The 20865-nt window shown below is 23.9% G+C and overlaps 1 protein-coding gene across 5 annotated transcripts in view; it reads left to right on the plus strand.

Annotated features, from left to right (window-relative positions):
• LOC127283478 (inositol-pentakisphosphate 2-kinase) overlaps positions 1-20543 on the plus strand; it is a 94729-nt gene extending 74186 nt beyond the window's left edge. For 3 of the 5 annotated variants that reach the window (XM_051308396.1, XM_051308393.1, XM_051308394.1), the window contains 7 exons: positions 1790-2001; positions 12767-12971; positions 18190-18401; positions 18601-19023; positions 19354-19569; positions 19647-19915; positions 20021-20543. In XM_051308396.1, coding sequence (XP_051164353.1) covers positions 1807-2001; positions 12767-12971; positions 18190-18401; positions 18601-19023; positions 19354-19569; positions 19647-19915; positions 20021-20246 — 1746 coding nt within the window. In that variant the 5' untranslated portion in view covers positions 1790-1806 and the 3' untranslated portion in view covers positions 20247-20543. The remainder of the gene's footprint in view (positions 1-1789; positions 2002-12766; positions 12972-18189; positions 18402-18600; positions 19024-19353; positions 19570-19646; positions 19916-20020) is intronic. The other 2 variants (XM_051308395.1, XM_051308397.1) reach the window with 1 other exon arrangement.
• Positions 20544-20865: the final 322 nt, after the last annotated feature.

Below are 20865 nucleotides of genomic sequence, written 5' to 3' on the forward strand. Positions count from 1 at the left end.
TAAATGGTTTTCACTTTATGAAATTCAAACCACAATTTTCATTTCATCGAACATATATCAGACCAGAAGGTACACAGTACATATATTCGGATTTACCACGCACAAAATATCGAAGGGAGAGAAAGAAAGTAGAAATAAAAAATATATATATTAAAATCAATTTCGGTGTTTATAGATGCAAATTGAAATATTCTTTTTCATTTTTTTTTTTTTTAATTTAATTCTGAAAGATTTTTGTAAGTTATTTGATATAAATAATTTTTGGGATTAATTACTAAATCGTTTGCTAAATGAAATTATTGTAATATGTATTATATATGTATATACGATAACAGAAACGAGTTTGTATTCATAGCAGACAAGTTGAAACTTGTCTCTCTTCTTTTACTTGTCCAGACGATGCTTTTAGCCCAGTGCCAAGTGCACTCTCAACCGCTTCACACAGACATATTGCGTAAACTCGGATGACACTGCCGACGTATACAACAGTTTGCAAAAAAATAATTATTTTTCCCTCCACAAAGTTTCATAAGTAAAGAATTAGATTCTATTATATTTTATATTTATTTTAATTATTGTACCGAATTTTTATTTTATATAGAATTTCTAATTCGATAAAATTTAATTAAAAATTAAGGATAGGTAAAAGTTAAGTAACACAGAAAATTAAAAGGCATTAAAATAAGCTGCAACGCTTATTTTAATGCCTTTTAATTTTCTGTGATAGCAACTTCTGTCATAGTAACTTCTGCCATAGTAACTGTTACCATATAAGTAACAGATGCCATAGTAACTGTTGCTAGTAGTAACAGTTGCCATAGAAACCAATTGTTACCATAGTAACGGTTGCCATAGTAACTGTTGCTACTAGTAACAGTTGACATAGTAACGGTTGCCATAGAAACCAACCGCTGCCATAGTAACTTCTGCCACAGTAACTTTTGCCATCACAGAAAATTAAAAGACATTAAAATAAGCTGCAACGCTTCTTATTTTAATCCAATTTTGCTTATTTTAATACCAAAATGGATTGAAATAAGAAAAATTGGATTAAAATAATAAGCGTTGCAACTTATTTTAATGCCTTTTAATTTTCTGTGAAATATTCATTTGAAAGGAAAAAAAAAATCTGTTAAATGCAACTTTGAAAAAATAAAAATAATTATATATAATAAATTTTTTTTTTTTTGAAATGTAAACATTGAATGTAAAAATTAATGATTAATTTTTATTACTGAAAAATGAGAGAAAGTAGAGCGCGTTGAATGTAAGTCATAGTCTATTAGATTTCCAACACCTAATATAGCAAAAATTTGGTGGGACTTTTGCTATTCTGTTTTTATAATAGAGAAATTTTCAATTAGTCTCGTTACGATTGTTAAACTTGTTATTTGGGCAACGAAATATATTATAAACCTAAAATTGTTCTTGTAGATTTATGGATCGTATTTTTATATATATAAAATAACTAATTACGAAAGTCTCCGAACCTCGAAGCTCTGCAATCTCGTTCAAGGATAGAAAATTATTAGTCAATCAAATTTCAGAATCTAATGCAATATTTAACGTTGATTACATGGGAAATTAATAAAATATTTTTTATTATATATATAAAATTATTTTTTGTAAATTTTTTTTTTATTAATTATTGGAATATATAATTTAAAAGCAAAATTGATATAAAAATTTGGAATTTGATAATTCTACTTTCTAACTTTGTAGAAAAAATTAATTTAGTTTGTGAAATATTAATTATTAATTTGAAAATTATTTTCTTCTTTTTTTGCAGAGTAGGTGGAAAATATCATGATCCTGGAAAAGGAAGGAACATCAACTAAGACGAGTGCCTCATTGGCGATAAAATCAATACAGATTTCGCGAACATCGGAAAATGTTTCTAAAATGATTTCCGATGTTCAGAAACATAAAATTCACTCATTGCCTTTTGAATGTGCCTATCGCGGTGAAGGAAATGCTAATCTCGTCATTGCCGTGCCATACGTAAGTTTTTATATTAAATTTTTTTTATAAAAATTATAAATTATGTTTATAATTTTTTTAATGAAAATTATAAATTATGTTCATAATTTTTATTATTATTATTATTATTATTATTATTATTAAACTAAAATTTGTACAAATTTATCAAAATTCTGTAAAAACTTCGGATGAGTAAAAATTCTATATAATAATAAACTGAAAAAAATTTATTTAATTCAAATAATTGATTACTTGCATCAAATAAATATTTATTTTTATATGAAATGATTATTATTTAAAATAGTATTTATTTTAAATAGAGAAATTATTGGTTCAAATGCAATTTATTTAATTAAAGTTAAAAATTATTTGCGGCTCTAGTAAATATTTATTTGATTATATTATGTATAGTGAATTATTTGAATCAAATAAATTTTTGCTTAAGTTGTAGAAAATTACTCAATTGAAATTTTGGCAAATTAAAATTCGAAGAAATAAAAATTTGCCTATAAGTAATTTTAAATTATTTTATTTTTTTTTTTTTAGTTAATTTCTGTATTATTTTTAAAATAAGTATAGAGAATTCGTGATGCGGTCGCTAGAGATCAGAATTTACACTCACTCGTATAAGGTTTAGAGAACAAGTTTCACAATTCAAATTAGCCTCTCTATGTTGATTCATAGTTGAAATTACATCCAATTCTGAAACCTCCAAACATGATTTTACGTTAACTTTACGAAATTTCCTTCATTATCAAAAATATATTACACCGTTTATATAAATATATATATATTATTACCAAAAAAAAAAGAATATATTTTGTAATGATTATTTTTTTAATTTCAAAAAATAATAATCATAGAATTTTTTTTTAAACAAAAATTTCTTATCGCACTCTTGTTGCAAAAACATGTTTGTTACAGAATATTATGTCCACAATATATATTAATGAGTAACTATCGCAAGTGCTTTATATTATCTCTTTTGATAATGAAATTTTTTTTTTGAATTTTCTATTACTATATATTTGGAGTATTCCATTGTGAGATTTTCATTGAATTTTTTTTTTTTTTCTAACTGGGATATTTTTTTTCGAAATCTTTATGAAAAATAAAAAAATATTATTTTAGATAAAAAAAAAATAAAAAAATTTTTTTCGTATGAATATTTCACACGTGGAATGACTTTTAACAAGAAAAAAAAATTATAAAAGGTGTTTCAAATATATACAATTTGAAAGTACATTATGTAACAGTGGCAAAGTATTTAAAATTCGAAAAATGTATTCTTCTGTATATTCGAGATTTTTTGTTACTTTTTTTTTTGCGATCTATGGAAAAAGAAAAAAATAAATAAAAAGAGGATCAATGCAAATGAATATTTCACCTTTTTTGTAAAGACATACACAAGAATGAATAATATCGATCGCAAGAAGACTAGAATGATATCATCGTGTGATCTTTTTCATCGAATACGAGAGAATGTCGAGAGACCACAACCTTTTTAAAACGCTTATGACGTCAACGATTCGATATATGTGGTGCCACTTTTATTGCGAAAGAACTAAACGCTTGTTCTTTTACGCTCTTTCAAGGACCGGTTCTACTTGCTTCTTTAGTATCATTTGCTAAATTTTTTTTTTTTTAATAAATTTTTCTTAATCTCTAAATTAGAATTAAAAATCATTTTTACACACAGAGAAATGTTTTATTTGAAATAAATAAAATATATATTTTCTCTTGGTGTAGAAAAATCCTTTAACAATTAGAAAAAAAAAAATTTACTGTTAGTAAAAAAAAATTACTAATTTTCAGTAAAAAAATAACTAAATCCTTGACGTGTGACATTCCAGAATATATATATATATATAGATCTTATACAGCGGAAGAGGAAACCCTAAAAGTTTGAAAGCCTCTAAAAGTGCGTTCACCATTCTATAATGGCACATGCATCGTTAGCAAAATCAGACTTTTATATACACTTTACAGGGGCTTCCAATCAAAAAAAAAAGAAAGAAAAAAAGTGGGAGATAAAAAAAACATGAAAAACAAATTTTACGGTTTTTTTTGTAAAAAACAGGAATATTTAAAAAAATAATATAATAATAATTTTAATATAATTACACGAAAAAAAAATATTTACCTGAAATAGCTAAAGGTTTCACTAGAATAGCGAAAGATTTAATTGAAACATGTATAAAATTTTTGTTACTACAGTGAAACGTTTCGCTGTTCAGGTAAACCTTTTTCTTCCGTATAAGGTTATTTTTTACCCCATTTACTAATTTAATAATAAATTTGCCAATTACTAATTTATAATAATATAATAATAATAATAATAATAATAATAATAGGTAATAGTAATAATAACAGTATATAATAATAATAATAATAATAATAATAATAATAATAATAATAATAATAATAATATTTACTTAATGTTTAGAAAAATTTTTTTATGCAAATCAAATATGTGAGGCACTCTAAAAAAGGGGACCTAAGAATCATAAAAAATTATAGGTTATGTTTAGGATAGTTTTAGGTGTACAATTAAAATTTCCTCTATTGATTATATAAAATGAAAATCAGTTTTTCAATGTAATCTATAAACTCTTTTTAAGCGGCTGACGATAATCGACCGGCCGTTAAATTTGCAGAACAAATGGAGTGGAAAGAGATTCCATTTACGACAGATGCGACGCGAATATATATACATATATATATTGTAAAACACGTGTGCCAATGGCATAAAATACAATAAAATCGATAGAGAAAGAGAGAGAGAGAATGAGAAAATTTTCCCTTTTTTAAACTATGTTTAACATTAATATAATTAATTTCAGAAAATTTTATCAAAATTAATTGATTTTATAACATACATATAACCTTAACATTTTCCTTTCTACTCGACTGGTTCTTAGTTAGCGACACTAGCGCTCTAACGGGGAAACTGTTGCAACTCAGGTGAGAGAGGACGGACATTTTAAAAATTAAAACTAAAAAAAATAATTTTCACTAGTTTTATTTTCGTAAATTTTTAGTTTGAGGTTATGTCAAAAGGTTACTGCCTTATATAAGTGGAGTAAATAAACTGATGAGAATTTTTCTTTTTCTTTCTTTTTTTTGGAGCAAGGACTTTCATACTTAAAAACATTATGAAAGTTCGTGACATTAAAAAAGGATAAGCGCCTTGTATCCCAGCGTAAAAAGTTCTTATCAATAATCAATTACGCGACATACATTCAGAATGAAGATTATAGATATATGTATATGTTTATATTATATGCACAACGTTTGTCTATCCACGGCCTTCGTTTCCTGAGTTGTAATACACTATATATGAAATAGCGCGGGTTTATCGAACTCTTTATACACTAGACTTAAGGCCAATGCAATGTGTATATGCAGACACAAGTGAATGCATATATATAAAGAACAATATATTGTATATATGTGAGCGCGCGCGAGAAAAGGAAGTCGTGAGAGAGGCCACGCGAGGAATTAATATATATATAAGTGCAAAACTTGTATATTCATGTTAAAGAAAAATCAATTATACGGCCCTGGATATTTTATATTTTATAAAACGCAAATATTATCACGGAAAAAAAATCTATACCTGAAACAGCGATAAGTTTCACTGGAAGAGCGATATATTTCACAAAAACAGTGAAAGTTTTCTCTATTCTAGAGAAACGTATATATCGCTGTTCCCAGGTGATGATTTTTTTCCGTTTAGATATTTATTGAGAATAAATTGAAAAAAAAAAATTTTACAAACTCTAGATGGATTCGAACGCATCACGCAAAAATGAATTCGTTTTTCTCAATGCCTTAACGACTATAGCCATTGTACTGAAAAAGAAATTTGATTACTTGTTGACTATCAAATAAATATTTATTTGAACCAAATAATTTTTATTTATCAAATAAATTATATTTGAACCAATAATTTCTCTATTTCAAATAAATGCCATTTAGTTGATTCAAATAATTATTCGATTCAAATATTAATTATTTGATATGAATAATATTTATATGATAATAGTCGCAAGTAATCATAAGTTTTCGTATAATGACGCTCCACGAGCAAAGGGATCTTAAAAAAAAATTTGTAGGTTATGTTCGGTTTATACAAATTTGGAGGCAGATTTTTGAAATTTTGAATAATAGCAGGATCAAATATATTCTATAAGAAATTTGTTACTCGGGCGAGTTTCGAGAATCGATGATATGTCGGTTTTTGAGAAATTCATAATGGCGGATCCAATATGGCGGAAGAATGTTTTTTTAAAAAAAAGTGATCAGATTTACTTGAAACTTTTTACTCATGGGTTTTTTGGGTCGCTGATTATGAATTTGATATTAGATTTTCAAAATTCAATATGGCGGACCCAGATTTATTTTTTAAAATTCATTTAAAAAAATTTTTAAACCAAATTTTCCATAGAAAGTTCAATATATTGCATATATTTGACATAATGCATCAGTGACGTTTCAGGGGGTGTCGTGAGGGAATAAATTTGTTCGACTGGACATATATATATATATATATATATATATATATATATATATATATATATATATATTTATATTGTATATTCTTGATGCGGAAACCAAGTACGCTCTTTGAATTTTGAATAATTCAACTGATTCCACGGAGATCGAATCATTATACGGAAATATATATATATATATATATATTATATATATTTTTGTTAATTCCAAGTAACAATAAAAAATTGTAATCAATGCTGCATTGTGTATACCTGGGTATCATTATTTTAGAAAATCTAGTTTTCACATATATAGAAATATATATACACTCACATAAATACAGTAGGATTTTCAAGTGAAAGTCCTTTTGTGAAAGTTATATATACTTTATAAATATTCAAAATGAAATTGAATCTAGGTTGTGTGATTTGCAATTTTTTTTTTGCATAGTAGAAAAAAATTTTACTGTTGGAATGAAAATAGTATTAGAAATCCACAGCAGAGGTAACAATATATTGTTATATTTATTATTTATAAAATAAATTTTAATTTATAATAAATTTTTAATTTACGAATTTAATTTAATTTCGAATCAGAGTAATTATATTCTGAATCAGTATACGATTGAATTTAAAACTAATTAATTCCAAATTATTTTAATTAAGAAATTTAGGGAAAAAGAGTTTTATTGTCCCTTTGATGTTACGGTACTGAATCGCAATTTTGAGGTTAGTTTTTCCATTTTTTAGCTTTGGCTAATTAAATACTTTGCCGTATAGAATAAAACTAAAAGAAAAAATTAATAAAAATTAAACTAATGAATTTTTTTTCATAATTATTGATTATATATATGTGACGCGATCTGAAGAAAGGGACCTTAGAAGCAAAAAATTGTAGGTTATGTTTCGAAATTTTAAAGTTAAAATACACAAAGACGTTCAACTAGTAATGATATTTTGTTCTTCATTATTACATCCAAAATATTCAATAAAAACTAATTTCACTTTTACAAAAACAAAAATAAACTTTTAGTTTAAGTATAACTGAAACATAACCTATAATTCATTTACTTCTTAAGGTCCCTTTCTTCAGAATGCGTCACATATTCTGAAAATTACCATAAAATTATTATTTAAAATAATACAAAAAAAAAAATACTAGAAAACTACTAATTATAAAAAATAATATTTTATCAAAAAAAAAACTTCAAAATTACTACAAAAAAATAATTACATAAATAAACAATATCTCTCTACCCTGTAAATGACACAATTTTTTTTTTTATCAATTGCAAATTGAGTTCATTTGAATAATGCAAAAAAAAAAAAAAATTCTTTTTTATTCTCTTTTTATCAATTGCATTCTGTGCGTTATATACATATATGAAATTATCTTGAATGGTTCTGCCTCCCCGCCAGTAAATCGGGATCGGTTTTTGCGGTCCGCGAATCAACGTGAATCGAGACACACACACACAAACAAACACATATATAGATAACATACAGGCTTTTGTTGTTTTCTGGTTGGCGAGCTGTGGGGGCGAAATGTTACGTCACTAAAAGTGCAGACTGCGCACCAAGTAACGCCATTGGCTCTCTCTCTCGTAACTGTGAGCGATGGAGAATATCGCATCAACATTACAACCAAGAGAGAGAGAAAATTCGCGCATATTACCAGCCCGACAAAAGAAAAAGAGAGGAGAGAAGAGGGAATAAAGAAAAATAACAAAAACAGTGCGAGTGAAAGAGATGTACAGTAAGAAAGAGAAAAATAAAAATAAAAAAAAAAAAAAAAAACTCGTAATGAGAGAAAAGGAGGGGGGAGGGGGTTGCAAGACCATTAACTATTGGTCGTTGACCTGTGTTATATATATATATACAAAGAAGGGGAAATCGCGATAGTGGGTGGTGAAAAAAAAAGCAGGAGGAGAACTGATCGATGTGACGAATATTTTTTTTTTTTTTTGGAATAATGAATACGATATGTGAATGAATAATAAGTATTTGTATGAGAGAAAAAAAAACTTTCCTTTTTTGCTATATCTTCATTAAAATTAATCATTTGAAGTGATATAACATTTTTTTTTATTATTATTATTATTATTATTATTATTATAAAGAGGTCGATGAAGAATATTTTTATAAATAATAATAATTATTTTAATATTATTATTTAATAATAATTATTATTAATTATTTTAATAATAATTTTTGATAAATAATTCGAAAAGTTATTCACTGATTAGTAATATTTTTGCTAATTAGTTAAAAATAACATTAGTTACAAATAACATTAGTTAACAATAACATTAGTTAAGAATGACATTAGTTAATAATAACATTAGTTAACAATAACATTAGTTACAAATAACATTAGCTACAAATAACATTAGTTACAAATAACATTAGTTAACAATAACATTTGTTAACAGTAAAATTAGTTACAAATGACATTAGTTACAAATAACATTAGTTAACAATAAAATTAGTTACAAAATAACATTAGTTACAAATAACATTAGCTACAAATAACATAAGTTACAAATAACATTAGTTAACAATAACATTTGTTAACAGTAAAATTAGTTACAAATGACATTAGTTACAAATAACATTAGTTAACAATAAAATTAGTTACAAAATAACATTAGTTACAAATAACATTAGCTACAAATAACATTAGTTACAAATAACATTAGTTAACAATAACATTAGTTACAAATAACATTAGTTAACAATAACATTTGTTAACAGTAAAATTAGTTACAAATAACATTAGTTAACAATAAAATTAGTTACAAAATAACATTAGCTACAAATAACATTAGTTACAAATAACATTAGTTAACAATAACATTTGTTAACAGTAAAATTAGTTACAAATAACATTAGTTAACAATAAAATTAGTTACAAAATAACATTAGTTACAAATAACATTAGCTATAAATAACATTAGTTAACAATAACATTAGTTAAATTTATTTAACATAACCTAAAAATTTTTTTTACGTAAGGTCCCTTCTCTCGTGGAACGTTTAATTTTTCTTTTTAATTAAAATAATTTTAATTTTTTTTTTCAAATAATTTATAATTTTTTAATTATATACATAATCAATTGTGTAATTAATTGGATTTGAATTTTTCATTATTATAAACTGTCACCATTTAAAAATTGAAAAGAAAAAGTTAAATTATAATTTAACTTGTGGGCAATTAAGATAATGGAATAAGTGTATCAGAAAATTATTCTTATAATTTCTCAAGAAGCTTTAAGTCCCTTGGAAAAAAAAAAGATAAAAGATTCTGAGTCAGAATCGCCAAGTGTGAAATAAGCCAGTCATTTCTTCTTTATTTAAATATTCATCCAATTGCTCTCGTATAGCAGAAACTGAAAGATAAAAAAAGTCGCAGCTTTGCGCAAAATATTCCTTAGTTTTTTTTTTTCTTTTTTTTTGCATATAATAATAAAGATTGCAAGTTTAGAGAAAGAAGAAACAAAGAAAAAGTATTCTTTCTAATTTGAATAATTTAATTCAATATACAGAAACGTTCAAACAAAAAAAAAATCTAATTAATCATACTTTTTTAATTATGCTCTTCAATTTTTTTCGTCTGGAAAAAAAATTGGCAAATAATACCACATAAGAACATGTAAATTAATTATAAAATTAATTAATTAATAATAATTGAACCGCTGGCGACTAAAAGGGCTTTCGCGTGTCATTCGTTGGCCCCGCGTTTAGCGAGATTCTAGCTATTCCAGGGGCCAATATGAAAACCTCGCCTTACCCCTTTTGATCGCCGGCGGTTTAATTATATTATTAATTAATTAATTTATAATTATTTATTAATAATAAAATTATAATTATAAAATAAATAAATGCAAAATTAATTTAAATAATTTAACTTTTAAAAACAATGTAAGGGCAATTAAAAATGAAAAAAATGTTTTTTTTTCTTTATAATAATTTCTCTCTTGATTAAAAATGTTTGTTTGAAATATTAGAATAATTGTATATGTATTTGTGTGAGTCTTTAAAGGAGGGTGTGCGTGAATGACGCACAAAACAACCCGCCGCCACGTCACTTAACAAAAGGAACTTTTTACCCCCTTTTTGCATATATATACATTTACCTATCGATTTGTCGTTTACCGTTTACCGGAAGAACACCTCCGGAAGTCATTCTTTTACATGGATTCGCGACATTATTTTTATTTTACATTTCTTTTTTTTACACACACCACAAACCCTCTTTTTATATATTCTTGTAGGGAAAAAAAAAAAAAAAAAAAATTGCTCCTTGAGTATCCTTGGCTTCTTTAATATATACATATTTGTCCATCTGTTCTTTTCTCGCAAGAATAGAATTGTAATTTAAGATGATAATGGAATTTTTAAAAATTAAATACTAGAAAAACAATGACTAATGGTTCTATTTTAATTTTTAAGTAAAAAGAAAATAAATTCACTTTTCTTTCTCATATTTTTTTAAAAATGGAGAAATTTTAAATTAACGTTTTTACTTTTTTCCATGTTATTTATTATTCAATATCTTTATTTTAATTATTATTATTATTATTATTATCATCATTGTTATTATTGTCATTATTATTTTTTCTAGTTTCATTAATAATTTTTCTATTATTATTATTATTTTTTTATTTTTATTATTATTATTTTCATCATTGTTATTATTTTCATTATTATTTTTTCTATTTTCATTAATAATTTTTCTATTATTATTATTATTATCATCATCATTATTATTATTATAATTATTATTACTGTTTTTATTATATAATTATTTTTATCCTTATTATTATCATTATTACTTTTATTATTATTAATAATTAATGTAGAAGTGAACATTGTATTTTGTAAAATTTTCTTAATATAGATTCTTGAAAACTGCGCATATATCAATTTATAGAGAATATTAATAAATTCGATCGATTTCGTTATATGTAATCCAATTATTATTATTGAATTCGTTATATATTATTCTATTAATTTTGCAGGCATACACAAAAGCAATAAAATTATATAAAAAAATATAAGAAAAAATATTTATATAAAAATATAATTATAAAAACTTTTGTTTCGATTGTTTGTCTAATTTTTTTTTTCTTGATAGAAAATGTTATTCTTAAAATACATAGTATATTTTTACATATTTTAAAATAACAATTTATTCTAAAAATATATTTTTAGCATTTAGAATATTATTCTATCTTATATATTTCGCTTAATGAATTTTCTATTTTTAAACAATAAATATAATGTTTAAGAATTTTTTTTATATAAAAATAATTTGTTATATAAAATCGTATCGTGTATATTTATTTTTATAAGAATATTTATTTTCGACCTATATCCATATTTATATATATATATTTCTTAGAGTGCAGTGAGGTCGTGTGGGTCCTGTGTGGTAAAATTTATTTGTGCTCGGGAACAGTGAATTGTATGAAATGAATGTTCATGTTAGACGAAAGTACAAAAAATATAACTCAGGAGAAAATAATTTTTGTCATACGACATTTTTCAATATACAAAATAATAAATTTTTTTTTTTAAAGTATATAAACATACAAAATATTTGTTTAATAACAAAAATTATAATTTCTAAAAATTAGTTATTACATATTTTTTATTTTTTTATTAAAATAAAAAATAAATTAAATGTAAAAATTTTACTATTTTTTTAAAAAAACAGAAAAAAATTTTTTTTTCTGCAAATGATTTTCAAGTCAATTTATATTTATTGTGTTCATTTAAATTACAAATAAAAAAACCGTTGTTAATATTTGCTCGAAAGTTACAATATTGAGGTCAATTCAATTTACATGAAAATGAATAGCAAATTTTTATTGATTTTAATATTTTACAACTGAATTTAATTTCATTTTATCTAAGAATAAATAAAAAAAAAATTTCTATTAACATGTCTTAAATGTGTTGAAAGACGTGTCTTTTCTTCATCATAAGATCGATTGTTCCACAAACAGTAAAGTTCATAAGCACTCGAATGAATTGGAAATTTGCTTGATTATTTCCCTTTCCATTTAAATTATATACTCGTCAGGATATCGAAAGCTATGGAAATTGTCACACGATGATTGAAAATATTATGGTAGTTGAGAAAATAGGTCGAAAAAAATATTTAATTACTATAGGAAATATTTCTCGAAAATTATTTTATATTTTTTAAAAAATTATTTTTATTATTATTTTTAATTTAATAATTATTTAATCATTCTGATGTTTAATTATTTATTTAATTTCAGGAACACAAAGTAATTCGCTTCCGGAAATGTGACACCGGAAATTACTCTTCTGACGGAGGTTTGAATCGAGTCAACAGGGAAAGAGATTTTATAAAAATGGTTCTTTCACCCTTCCTTCAACCTTACTTGAATGTACCTGAAATTCTACGTTTCGATCGAACTGAATTGGACGAATTTTCCAAAATGATTTATTCACTGCGACCAGGTAAAAAAAAAATTAATATTTCTCATTTTTTTCAAAATCGTAATTTTAATCCACTTCCTTTTTTCATTACAAAATTTTATTCTCATTCAGTCAAAAATAAATTTTGTTAAAAAAAAAATAATTATAAATAAAGAAATAAAAATCGTATCAAATATATTTAAATCAGAGACGACAACAAATCAAAGGGGTATTTTTTTCGAATATTTTACAAATTAAAAAAAAATTGTTTTTGGCATTTGAAAAATAAATTTAATTCTATACAATTCAATTTGAAAAAAATTTTGTTTTAAATTTGTAAAAGGAAAAAGTGTTTCTTTCACTGTCATTCTTGAATTTAATAAACGAAAATAATTATCAAAAATGGAAATTTTAATATTGATTAAAAAAAATTCCTTTTATTTATTTTGCGTTTATTTACCTACTTTCTGTTCAATTTAAAAGTTACGATTTTTTTTCCAAATTATGTATATTTTAGATTAGATTCAAAGGAACAAAATTATAATATGAAAGTGATTTTTTTTTTGTTGCAGGTAACATTTACAAAAAATATATTTGAAAGAAGCAGTTCAAATAATTAAATTCTAAATTATTAACATGCTAAAAAATAAATAAATAAAAAAAAAATACAATATGAATATTTAAAAATATCAACAATAAATTCAAGTAAGCGAGGAATAAATAGCTATTAAAAAAAAGTGATTTAAAAATATAAAATTTCTCATAATTGAACGAAACAAGGAAGTCGATTAAAAAAAAAAAAAAAAAAAAAAAAAAAAAAAAAATGATTATCTTTAGATGAAGGTATTAATATTAAATTAGATACGTCGATATTGGCTAGATGATGGGTAATAGCGAAACGAGCTATCTCTCCAGCTTTCGAGATGAGGCTTCCGGAATTATACAGAAACGCAGCTGCTGTTCGTCTGACCCTCTTCCCTTTTCCCCACCCTCTCCACCCATATTCATGCTCCCAACAGTGGTTCCCTTTCGATAAAACATACATATGAGCAGCTGCAAATAACTTCAACTTAAACATCTGCGTAAAATGCAGAGTCGACAGTGTATAAAACAACCAGTTTCCACTTATTCTGTATAAAGAATAAGCCAATTTTTAAATAACTCGCTTTATACAAAAATTATATCAAAAAACAGCTGACAATTTTACAATAATTACCAAAAATCATTAAAATAATAATTAAACAATATCTACAATTTAATTAAAATAATTATTTTTTTAATAATTGCTTTACATTAGTTGAAATTGGGACTCAATTATATTCTTAAAAAATTATTTAATTTAATTTAATATTTATTAAATTTTATTTATTAAATTTCATTTATATAATTTATTGTTTATTTATTTTTTATTTATTTAATTTAATATTTATTTATCAAATTTTATTTCTTTATGAGGAAGAAAAAACCCTCCCATGGCAAAATAAATCCTTCAAGATAATAGTAAAACAAAATAATGATGCTTCCCATTAGTGATGATTCTAATACACTTTAATTTAATCTAAATCTTAATTGTCACTTGGTTTTAATATTTTAATTAATTGTAGCTACAACAAATTATTAATTTAAATTTTAATTTCATTATAAAATTAATTATTATAATCATTTTAATTAACAGTTGATTCAAGTAATGAAAATTTCGATAGAGTTTCATTAAATTAAAAAAATACATAAATTTAATTAAAACTCTTTACTATTTAATATTATTTAATTATTATAATTAAGGAAGATTTATATTTATTAATTCTGAATTAATACAAAATTTCAATTACAATAAACAATTAAATAATTACAAAATTTATAATAATTATAAAATTATATAAAAGTTACACAAAAATTCACATAATAGAATCGTTGTGAAATTAAAAAAAAAAAATTTGCTAAAAGCGTGAATTTAAAACGACCTTCTCTTTTCGCGAAAAAAAACTCAAATCTGATCTAATTTTCTGTAGATTTTTTTTTTAATACTATTTGACACTATATAAGAGATAATTCTTGGAAATTGAAAGACGTGACCAGTGAAGAAATGATTATTGTGTAAAAAAAATATGGCACCGTGACAGGAACTGGGTTTAGTTATCGTTTCCCAGCGACTGGTTGCAATCGACGAAGCGAATATCCTGCTTACAATATATTATAAATTTCCGTCCTTTTGCTTTTGGATTCTCAGACTTTATATTATATTACATCGAATGACCAAAATTATCTTTTTAATTTATTTACTCTTTTTTTTTACTCTCCCACAGTGAATAATTATTCAAAAAAAAGTTTGTTACGCTTTCTATTTTTGTAAAAATAAACTCTTTTTTTTTGAGTTTTTGAAATAATTAAATTTTGATAAATGAAAGAAATTCAAAAAACATTTTTGTTTTTTTTATAATTAAATTGATAAATTCTATTAATTTTTGAAAAATAAGGTTTGTATTAAATTTTAAACGTGACAATTTTCACTTATTGTTAAAACAGATTGCGATCTATTCAATTATTTTTTTCTGTTTTGTTTTGTTTTTTATATATAATTCACAACCTTTCTGTATAAACGAGTAATTTTCACAAGTCCAGAGATTATAATTTTCAACACTGCGCACACGCAAACCGTGTATCGATTTCCTGCGTATGTTATCTCCAGTCTTCCAACGTTTTACTACACGCTTTTTTTTTAATATTCTTTTTGTCTACATAATTACCAAAATAACAATAATCGTTTCTACCTGAGTCAACGTTAAAATTCCCTAATTTAAAAGTATAAAAAAAGAAACCCACACAGATAACATGGATTATTTTTCGAAAAAATTTAACTTTTTATTCGATGAGATTAAAATTAATATTTTCTAAATATTACGTTCTTTGGATTAATTAGATTTTAATAGTTTTTTTGTTCTTATTATTTTGAAAGCTAAAATCTTCTTTCAATATTTTGAAAGCTAAAATCTTCTTTCAATATTTTTTTTTGGAAAATTTTCTGCAACAAATTTTTTTTTGTTAAAAATCTATATAAGCTATCGAGAGAGAGAAAGAGAAAGCGATAAATTGTTCTTATTATAACACGATGAGTTCTTTTGAATTCAATATTTCATACAAGCATCAAAATGACAACGCGGTCAAGAAAAAGTTTTAATCTCAAAGCCCAATAAACAAGTTTCACATTTATATATATACATCTATATATATTGCCAGTGAAATCCAGCGCTTTCAGATACAAAAATAACTATGACACATCGCCCACAACTTTCAAATTTTTATTTGCCAAATTTAAACAATTTTGATTTCCATTTTTAGTCAGAAAACTTCAAATTGGCCAATAATAAACTTATTATTTCATTCGAAAAAGAAAAAAAATGTTAAAGAAAATAGAAAATGTAAAAAATAATTTTACTCTTTTCTGCGTGTAAAAGTTTGTTTTTCTTCTAAAAATTAAATAAAACAAAATTTTTTTTTGTTTAATTTTCCAAACATCTAAGAGATAAAGAAAATTATTTTCTTAAATTTTTCAAAAATAATTTGAGACTGAAGAAATTGTTTTTCTAAATTTTAGATTTCGATTGAGATTTTTTTTGTTCATATTATGGAAAATATTAAAAAAAAGAAGCCTTTCGAGAGATTTTTATCTTGAACATTGCTTTCGTTTCTTGTTCGTGCTAAGAGGGCCATGAGTTCTTTTGTGATGTATATATACTGTATACGCGGTTTTGTGAACAAGACCGTAACCGCAGCAAAGCACAGACCATGAAAAGGAAGAACGTGATTCCCTCGGGCTGAACCTGCATAAATACTCAATGGTATAACCTGCTGCAAGATACACTTCCTTCAGTCTCAACCCTCAACTTGCTTTGAATTTCACTTGTCTGGAAACTTGAACGCAGGAAACTACTAAAATTATTATTGTTCCCAAAAAAAAAATTTTTCTTTTTCGAAACAAAAAATTCAAAAAGACTTCTTTTCATTTCTATAATTTTTTTTTAATTTCATATACACTAGAAACGAAATTATTATTCTCTTTTAATGAAAAATAATTTTGTTTTAATTTAGTAAAAATTGTTTTTGTTACAAGACTCTTTCAAAGAAATGTAAAAAAAAAGAAAATAATTATAAAAATAAACTATTTTTGGAAAATTTTTAAAATAATTTTTATTTTCTAAAAGTACTCCCTAGATTTTTTAAGTACGAAAAAATTAATTTTTTTCAGAGTTAAAATTTTAATTCTAAATTTTATTTCTGAATTTAAAAATTATTTTCTTTTTTTTGAGAAAAAATTAATGCAAAATAGTTTCAACTAAATTAATGTAATTATGATAATTCGTCAATGACTAATTAATTACTTTTAAATCTATATAATCCCTTTTTGTAAAACTGATTTACATATAATTAGAGCTATTAGAAACAATTATAATGAATCAATTTTTCCAAAATAAGTGTGAAGGTAAACCTTCATATATGGATATATAAGCGTAAATAATAATAATAAAAAAAAAAAAAAAAGAAAATGCATAGGTGTAAGTTCAAATCGAAAAGTGGGTTATTGATTCACTTGCAGCACCTGGTTTTATTCTCATTAAATTAAACGTCCTCACGCGCAATCGAATGTCGATCGGGGGTGATTGATATACGAAACTTACAAACAGTAAAAGAGATAATTATCTTTCTTTTCTTTTTTTTTTTATTGATCTTAATCAATCTTTCTTTTTCTTTCTTCACAAAACTAATTATCACCTTCACATCCATCTAAGGAAATTGCTCGTCCTCATTTCACCTCAAGATATACTATTTAATTAGCTGTTTTTTTTTTTATTTCTTTTTTCCTTGCGAACGAATTTATCGACAAATTCATAGAAAGTTTCCAGCAATAATAATAAATATTCTGTTTTCTGAACGTACGCGTCTTTTGTCGCACAATTAGACTTTATTTATGAGTCAATTGAAAAATCATTAACCGAAGAAAAAAAAAGTTTCCAATGTTCTAAGATCTTAATTTGCAATTACTATTTTTAAATTCTTTTTCTCTATTTTTTTTTTTTTTTAATAATTTATATAATTCCGATAAATTTGTCGTAAATTTTAACAATTTCCTGATTTATTATTAAAAAATAAACTTTCTAAATTTATATATGATTTATTTAGGTGATTATTATATTTTTTATTTAAAAAAAATGATTGTAGTGATTTTATTTTAATTCCAATATTTCGTTTTCTTTTTTTGTTCCAGAACAACGACGATTTAAGCAAGCAGTTGAGGAATATGCCACAAAATTTCCGGATCACGCTTTCCTTCCGGAATTTTTGAATTGTAGAGAAAAAGTTTCGGCACGTAATAATAAATCAATTTTTTGCGTTGAAATTAAACCAAAACAGGGATTTCTGTCGAAAAATGATCAACAATTCCAAAAGTGTCCCTATTGCCTCACACAATATCACAAAGTATGTAAATATTTATCAATTTCTCGTATATATTATGATTTATTTTACATATAAAGGCATTATGTAATTTATAAATGTTTATATTATTAGAAAACGCACAAAATGTATAGATATAAGAATTGAAAATTTTTTTTAGATTAACCAAAAAAATTATTAATTGGCAAAGAATATTACTAACTAAATTTTTTTTTTTTTTCAGTTGGAAAAAAAATCGATATCAAGACGAAGTGGTTACTGTCCTTTCGACCTATTTTCCGGTGAGCGCAATCGGATGCATCGTGCTTTAAAGGGTCTTCTTCAGGATCCACAAAATAATTTTAAAATATTCAAAGACGGAATTGTGGTTTACGATCAAAATTCAGAGGCAAATGATCTCAACAATATTTTTAAAGAATGGTTTCCAAATATTATTGAATCATCAGAGAATCGTGAGAAGAAGAACTATTTGGATAGTTTTTGTTTTCTAATACAAGAAGCTCTACTACGTAAATTTCCAAATGAGAATCAGGATTTGAATCGAAATTCAATGGCGTTCGACATAAATCAGGATATTGAAGTTCTCTCACGTCTCAGTTCGGAAATCGTGGCCAAGGCTAAGAAGATGCTGTACTTTACAAACGAGGTATAACTATTGAGTATTCAATCGATGATAGAATACTGGATATTATTATTATTATTATTATCGAGAAAAATTTCTATTTATTTCTCAATTTTGAAAATTCGAATATCTACAATTTAATTAAGATTATTTTTCAATTAATTGCTTTCAATTAAATTAAATTAATATTTTTAATTGTGTATACAAAAATAAAATTAAATTCTAAATATTGTGTAAAGAGTATATTGAATACCGAATAATTAAATAATTTAATTAAACAATTAAATTCTTCAACAATTTATTGCTTAGTCTATGGAATTGAATTAAAAGAAAATTTGTTTTTTTTTCTCACAGGAATGTGATTTTACAAGTACTGATTTGCCCCATGGTTCAGTGTTGAAACAAATTCTTGAAATGCAACAACTGCATTGCTGTGGAGACGATATTATTTCTTGGATCTATTCCAAATACTCGACAATTCTTGACGACGAACTCATCTATTCGAGTTTAATTAATGTCTATCAATCACGTGGAATTATACAACGTTCATCATTTTTCAATAATTATATGGTAATAATTTTAAGATGAAAATATTTTTATAATTTAAAATCAATTTAAAATATATTAAGAAAAAATTTCTTTTTCAGAATTCTGCAATAAATGATGATTATTATACGAAAAATGATGGAAAGAAAAAAGAAATGCAAAATTCTATCAAAGATTCAATTCTACTTTTGAATCGCCAAAAAAGTCATGATCGAAATAAACGAAGAACATTGGAAAATTTTTCTGTTCAAAACAATAGACTGTTGGATAAATTACCAACTGATAAAGAAATAGTATTTGTTGAAAATTATTTACTTTTTTGTACAGCAAGAGATTGTTCAATTCTTATTGCTTTTCAAGAAATGAATCCGTAAGTTAATTTTAATTATGTTAATAGAGATATAAATTTTATTTGCAAAATAATTTCAAATTAGTTTTGATGCTACATTTTAATGATTTTGTTTTTAATTTTTAGAAATGAATACAACAATATTAACGATGATTACATAATTCAAATATCGGAGGAATTAAAATTTTTGACAAGCGTTCGAATTTCTGATTTGGATCCAAAGAGTGTTCATTCAATTGAAAAACATTGTCATCGTGATCTACAAACATTAAAATCTGTGATTCACATAATTGAAGAAGAGCTTGTTCAAGGAAGACAAATTCAATCGACGAATTCAATCAAAACTCACTAAATATAGTGAGAATAAAACAAATTATTGTGATAAACGATGAAAAAGAGACTGAAAATTAATTGCGAAGAGCTTTATAATTTATTGTTAATCAACTCGAAATAGTTTAGATATATATTTTAAATAATTCTAGTCCCCCTTGAATTTTTGCGATGAGTACAAAAATAGCTTTCAGAGAACGATGAAATTTTAAAGCAAAAACTTATTTTATCGGTATGTAATATAATTTTTAACAATTTTATTTTTATTAATTATTTTCAACATTACTTTTATTTAAAATATATTTTATCGTTTTTTTTTTTTTTTAATAAGTAAAATTTATAAACCAATGATAAAAGAAATAATGATTGACAATGCTTTTTGAAATTAAAAATGTTTTTCTCTAAATTAAAATAATTATTAATTGAAAATTAAATATTTAATTAAAGAACGTTAAAATATATTTTAAAATAAAAATAATTTTATTACCGGTGTATTTTTATTCAATATTTTTAATTTTATTTTTGCACGGTTCTGAATTTTTAAAAGTATTTTTAATTAAATAAAAAGAAGTCGTAACTTACCAGTTTATTTTTTTTTTCCAAAGAAGCTAATAATTTTTTTTCATTGAATAATTTTTTTT

This window comes from Leptopilina boulardi, unplaced genomic scaffold, assembly GCF_019393585.1.
Source record: "Leptopilina boulardi isolate dan_hultmark-lab unplaced genomic scaffold, ZJU_Lbou_2.1 LbouV2_31, whole genome shotgun sequence".
Classification (NCBI taxonomy): domain Eukaryota; kingdom Metazoa; phylum Arthropoda; class Insecta; order Hymenoptera; family Figitidae; genus Leptopilina; species Leptopilina boulardi.